This window comes from Antedon mediterranea, chromosome 10 (assembly GCF_964355755.1).
Source record: "Antedon mediterranea chromosome 10, ecAntMedi1.1, whole genome shotgun sequence".
NCBI lineage: Eukaryota > Metazoa > Echinodermata > Crinoidea > Comatulida > Antedonidae > Antedon > Antedon mediterranea.
The window spans coordinates 10,837,724-10,844,631 of record NC_092679.1 but is presented as its reverse complement, the minus strand read 5'-3'; the positions used below and the strand labels follow the sequence as shown (position 1 = coordinate 10,844,631).

Genomic DNA, 6,908 nt, shown 5'->3' with positions numbered 1-6,908 from the left:
GACATTACGGCTTGCAACATGGGCAGACATCTCGGTAGTAGTAGTAATTAAGAACATGTATAATACTGTAGTATTTCAAACAATCTACCCTCTGATTAATAATGGGACGATCCAATTGATAAAACTCAGATATATCTGAGTTTTCTAGACACCCAACTTTGCATTAAAAGAATTTTAAATTAACATACCTCATCACTATATATGACTTTTTTACACCTTAAAATCATTAAACCTCTTGGGTTTATTGTTCGCTCTTAATGGTCTGCTTTGAACTATCATATTTTAATTTCAAGTCGTTATTTTGCCTCTTTGGTCAGTAGTATATCAATTGGCAACGTTAATCTATCTTACTTTGACCAGTAACTCAGTTCAGGTGGAGACGTAAAAACACTTTCGATATACACCAAAATATAGTCTTCTATGAAGTACTGTCTACCGACATAAGATATTCTTCGATCAAACAATTTCGTGTATACAGTATTAATCAATATATGTGGAATATAAATAGTGTTCTAACCGATAACGATTACATTACGCTTTAAACAAAATAATAGAAAATACAAACAAAATTATCATAACCTTAGCCAATGGGAGTAAGCCTACCTTAACATAAAAATAAAGTCATTTACAAATGGGCCATTCCTTTATTGCTTATCAAGCAGTAATGCACTTTCTGAAACATATTTTAAATATTCAATGTTAATTTAATTAGGCCTACAATCTGCTAAAAAGTAAATTAACTGAAAACTATGCGTATGAAGCAGACAAATATCTGTTTTTTTGCTGATACTGTACAAGTAAGTATATTTTATTATAATTTTGGACGGTCACAGTCGTGTATGAGTTTGCTATCATTAGCAATCTTTTGACGAATTCTTATTCTTCTTTATAGTTTTCATTGGTGACATAAAAATATATTAATCGGGTTTTATTAATCAATAAGCACACAGTCAAAAAGTCGCTAGGTCATGAAAAAATGACCCAACTGTGTTAACTCTTATTTTATATTTGAAAACAATTAAGCCTATATTTTCTCAGACCACCATTATTTAAAAACTTCATTCTTTAGCATCTAAGACGGAACGTGGTTCTTTAGATTCTTCAGAGATGTACCAAGAAAACTAAGCGACTGAAAGACAAACAGCAGGTTTAATAATATAGAGAATGTTCCTGTATACGGCAATTGTTTTTCTATTGCATACAAGATCAGTTACGTATATTAGTTTTAAATTTAATGTTATAACGTTGATTATGACATTGATATATTATACAGTTATCTTTATTTGAACTTCTTGTATGTTGTTATACCTAAAATAATAAAGTTTATGGGTGCGTGTTCGATTAACTTTCTTTTGACCATGAACTTTTTTTACTTCAAACACATTAGCTTGACTTTTTCACGTAGAATGTATGGTATTGATATGCTCATAAATTAAACCGAATAATACATTTATTATTACTCAACATAAATCGTGGAAAAAGACAAAATTGTGTGCGAAAATCGACGCTTTTTATGTGAAGGGTTCATCGTTTAATATGATCGATTAAATTGTCAGTATTCAACCTGATTTCAACGTTGTATCAACGTTAAATAGTGACGTCGTTTCGACAGCTTGTTCAACCTGATTATTATCGAAAAAGGTAGATCGGTCTTAAATTGTCAGGCTTCAACCTAATTTTCAACGTTGTATCAACGTTAATATAGTGACGTTGTATCAACAATGGCAGACCGACACTACCTTGTAAGACTTTTGACCTGACTTCATCAATGTTAAATAGTGACGTTTCGACGATATCGTAGATCGATCTTAAATGGTCAGGCTTCAATCTGATTTCAATTGTATTGACGTTAAATAGTGACGTTGTATCGACGAAGGCAGATCGACCTTGAATTGTCAGACATCAACCTGATTTCAACGTTGATACAACGTTGTACCATAGAGATAGATACTTTGCATGGGCAAGTATAATAAAAGCGCACTCTGATAAAAGTACTTAAAAAAATTATTAAAATAAAAACAAATTGCATCAAGAATAAAATTGGGAACTATTGTATTTACGGCCATTGATTTGTCATACACTTTGAAATATATGTAGACTAAAAAGTGAAAGCAATACTGGATATGGAACTAATTATACTTTACTTTTTAATGTTCAGACTTTGCGAAAATAGAAGACGCTAATGAAAATGGTGCTGTGTGTATTAGATGATGCACGCAAACACCAACGAAAGTATAAAATGCCAAACTATTTATTTTGGGTGTTTTTCGTGGTGCATTATTTTTGATACATTATATAGATAAAATAAAAAAGTTTAACATAAATAGATTAAAAATACATTGCTGCGGAAACACAAATTGTTAAGTTGTTTTCATGTTCAACAATACATACAAATTGTTTTGTCTGTGTGTGTTCACAAATTCGCAAATCTGTCGGCCTTAGATACTAAAGCTACCGCTATGAAACAGCTTATTAATGAATATGTCCTTATGGGACATAGCTGGCTAGAGCAGCGGCGCGAAAAATGCTAGATTACCAAGAAAATATTCATTTCATTGCGATTAACAATATGTTTAATTTATAAAAACTACACTGTGCTTTGACAAGAATATGTGTTGAAATGTATGTGTTCTTAATGTATTATATTAGATTTTTATTTTTATATATTAAATAATGTTTTTGAACACATTTACGGCCGCCATCTAGTTGGTTTCCCCCTCGTCCTGTTTGAATCACTTTTCAGTCTGGGGTACGCCCTCTAACCTTCGGCTTTACCTCACTGATATACTTTTAAATAGAGATATCTTAGTTTTAAATAGATCCAAAGGCAAATTAATGAAATGACAATACTGTGGGTATCAGTGACGTGGCTGGATCTCAATGGAGATACAAAAAAGAGCGAAAAGCTAAATCAAGACTATAAAGTAAAACTGCCAGAAAAGTTAGCAGAGCATTCGGGCAACACTAGCCCTTCATCAGGTGTTATTTTTAAATAGAGATATCCTTTTTTACTCTCTTTCGTGGGTTTATTCCACTTTTATTCATTAGTCTATTCCATGATAAAGATATACAAAGAATAAATATTTAAAAAATGTGTTTATAACATGTATGTACAATAATATGGTTATAAGAGATATCTTTTTACTTTATCTTTTAAACCATAACATAATTGGTTATCTTTTAAAACATAACATAATTGGTTATCTTTTCAAACATAACATAATTGGTTATCTTTTCAAACATAACATAATTGGTTATATTGGCACATACCCTCTTATAAAATTTGGTCAACGTATTGAAGCGTTGTTTTTCAATCTATATTTCTTTCCTTCTTTTTCATCTTTCTGTTTTATAGTAAAATACAATAAGTGTATTAAAAGTTACTTCTGTATTCCTTTTTAATTTTAGGTTAGCTAATAAATTGTGTTTCGAGTTCTACTCGGAAAAAGCTCCAAATCATTGTTGATCTTTTTGTATATTTTTCTGACGATTTGATATATTTAGATTTGTAAATACAAAAGGTTAACAATGAGATTAATTCATTTACATTTTTACTTTTTGTTCCAGTAACTATTTCTATCCAGTAATTAACTGTTTTGTTAAGTGTATAGCAGTCTTGAATCATGGAATTAAAATTATTCCATGCAAGTTGAACACTTTTACACTTTAATAGTATGTGTTTGTCTGTTTCTGGTTCAGCTCGACAGTAGTCGCATAACTCTGTAGAATAGAGATATCTTTAGTAACTAAGATATCGCTATTTAAAACAAAGATATCTCTATTTATAACTGAGATATCTATCTCTCTAATCTATCTTCATGACACCGCAGGGCCGTAACCAGGATCTTATTGGGCATATGTCGGGGATGGAGGGTGTTCGCTGTAAAAGTGGGGGTTCCAAATCTTCAAAGGGGTAAAACAACTAGCAGCTCGCGTACGAAGTCTGCAGTGCAATTTCTGGAGCGCGTGAAAGCTGCATTATATTTAATAATAGGATAAAATTTATATGGTAGATTAGGCCGTTATAAATTAGCTAGATTTACAAACGGCGCACAGTGGTGAATCAATCAATCAATCGTTCGATTTATATAGCGCCATTCCAACATTCATTGCTCATGGCGCTGTAGAAAAAATCAGAAAAGGTGAGTTTTGAGTAGTGACTTAAAGTGACTCAATAATGATGTGTGTTTAATGTTCAAGGGTAGGTGGTTCCAGAGCCTAGGTCCAGCAACACTGAAAGTCCGATCTCCCCAACTATGTTTGCTCCTTGGAATGTCCAGTAGCACCTGATGACTAGATCTTAGTTCTCGCTTGACTGTCAACAATTCTGAGAGATATTTTGGAGCGCAACTATTTAGGCATCGGAACACCAGCAGCAGGATCTTAAATTTAACACGTGACTCCATGGGTAGCCAATTTAACTCTTTGAACAATGGTGTGACGTGATCATACTTCTTGGCACACATCACCAAGCGAGCTGCCCAATTTTGCACCTTCTGGAGAGTCCGCAACTGCTTCTTTGGCAGACCATACAGCAGGGAATTTCCCATATCAAGCCGACTGGTAACAAAAGCATGTACAATCTGCTCTGTTGCACAATGGTTCAAGTAACGTCTGATCTTGGCGATGTTACATAAATGGAAAATAGCAGATCGGCAGATTTTGTTGATATGTGATTCCATGGTCATTTTACAATCAAGTTGTACACCAAGGTTACGAACTTCAGTTGATGGATTGACTAGCACGCCACCAATATGTAGGTCATCAAACCGGATCTTTTTTCTCTGCTGAACAGAACCAAATAGGATCACCTCGGTCTTTTTATCATTTAGCTTGAGGAAGTTGGAGCCCATCCATTTTCTAATCTCAGCAGTGCATGCTTCTGACCGTTTTACGGCGGGCAGAAACTTTGTCTGGCAAGGTAGATTTGTATATCATCTGCAAAGAAATGATGACATAATCCGTGTCTTCGTATTATTTCAGCAACTGGTGCAACATAGATGGAAAACAGCTGTGGTCCAAGCACCGAACCTTGTGGGACGCCACATAATAGAGGAAGGTCATCTGTTGAAACATCACCATGCAGACGGCCTGGGTTCTGTTCCTTTAGATATGATGTAAACCAAGACAATGCTTGATCTCTTACCCCAATATCATGTGACAATCTATGAAAAGGCAGTGAGTAATCTACTGTGTCAAAGGCAGCCGATAAGTCTAGTCAAACTAGAATAACAAGTTCTTGATTATCTATTGATGTCAAAACGTCATTCGGAACACGTAGAAGCGCTGTCTCCACACTGTGGTTAGCTTTGTATGCTGATTGGTAAGTTTCATTGAGGTTGTGATTTGACATATGCTTAGAGAGTCTAACTGCAACAACACGCTCAATAAGCTTCGAAACAAAGAATAAATTTGAAACCGGTCTATAATTTTTAAGAACTTCTGGGTTGAAGCCAGTCTTCCTCAGCAAAGGCCGTACATGTGCTTTCTTTAAATTCTGCGGTACTGTGGATGTGATAAGTGAAAGATTAACTAATTTCATTAGCACTGGAACTATTACAGGAGCGCAATCCCTTAAAAGCCAAGTTGGAATAGGATCTAGCTCACAAGACTTTATCGGGGATGCCTTGATCAATTTCTCGATCTCCTCATCTGTGGTTGGTTCAAGAATAGACAGTTGACAGCTTAAAAAAGCCCTTGTACTAAATGTATGCGCATCCTGGAGAACAGATTGAGGAAATCCTGATCGAATTTTAGTGATCTTTTCATTAAAAAACTCTGAGAAACGTTCAGCAAGAATACTGGTTGATTTACAGGTAGATAAGGGTGTCTTATTTCCTCTATGCAGTAACGTGTTTACAATTTTGAATAATTGCTTCTGGTCGCCTACAGCATTATTTACTAGCGCTGAGTGATATTCCAACTTTGCAGTATGAATATGTGATGATACACATTGGCGTTGATGTGTGTAAGCATGCCAATCAGTTTCGAGACCTGTCTTACGCCATTTCCTCTCCAGCTGCCTTCTTACTTTTTTCTGTTTTCGTATCTCATCAGTATACCATGGAGTTTGCGGTCGAATAGTCACCAGACGTGACTTAGTTGGAGCAAGTTTATCAATGATTGAACGCAATGTAGAGTTGTACATACATATAGCATCATCAATGTCACATGGAAGAGATACAGTCAGTGTTAGTGGTAGTAACTCGCTGACAACAGAGTCAGCACAGAGATTCTTGTAGTTACGACTAGAAACTATTTTCTGAGTTGGCGCGGTTTATTTAACTGTAACTTACAATGTACAGCTGAGTGGTCAGATATATGTGGGATGCCCACATTGACATTTAGAAAGGTGTCAGTTGATTTGGAAATAAGCAGGTCAAGAGTATGACCTGCCTCATGGGTTGGTTGCTTAACATGTTGATTAAGATCATAAACTTTAAGAAGGCTCATAAATTGCATAACCTCCCTATTCTCGGATTTGTCAAGGTGAAAGTTGAAATCCCCGGCAATGAGCAAGTCGGAATGTACTAATGCAATGGTATCAAGCATGTTAGAGAACTCATTGAAGAAATGTGAAATGGTGAAACTATTTTTCTTGCTAGGAGGAGGACGATAGATAACTATGATTCGCAGTGTTCGAATTCCGTTACTAAATTGAATTCCCAACGATTCAAAAGTAGGGCCTACTACAGTCAGGTAAGTCCAGAGAGCGTGTTTTTAGACCAGCTTTGTACATGAGGGCGACTCCCCCATGACGACCATATGTTCTAGGAACATGGTTAAACATGTAACCATCTGGAGTTATGCAGCCAGCAGAAATTGAGTCATCATCACGCAACCATGTCTCAGTTAGCGCAAAAATGTCCAAATCGTTATCTATAATGTGCTCAAATATTGAAGTGGAT

General features: G+C 35.2%; 1 protein-coding gene across 1 annotated transcript; it reads right to left on the bottom strand.

Annotated features, from left to right (window-relative positions):
• Positions 1-1,072: 1,072 nt before the first annotated feature.
• On the bottom strand, positions 1,073-4,853 carry LOC140060983 (uncharacterized). Its single transcript, XM_072107360.1, has 2 exons — positions 4,287-4,853; positions 1,073-1,129 (listed from the first exon to the last, which is right to left on the bottom strand). The coding sequence occupies exons 1-2, from the start codon at positions 4,851-4,853 to the stop codon at positions 1,073-1,075; spliced, it is 624 nt and encodes a 207-aa protein (XP_071963461.1).
• Between the last annotated feature and the right edge of the window lie 2,055 nt (positions 4,854-6,908).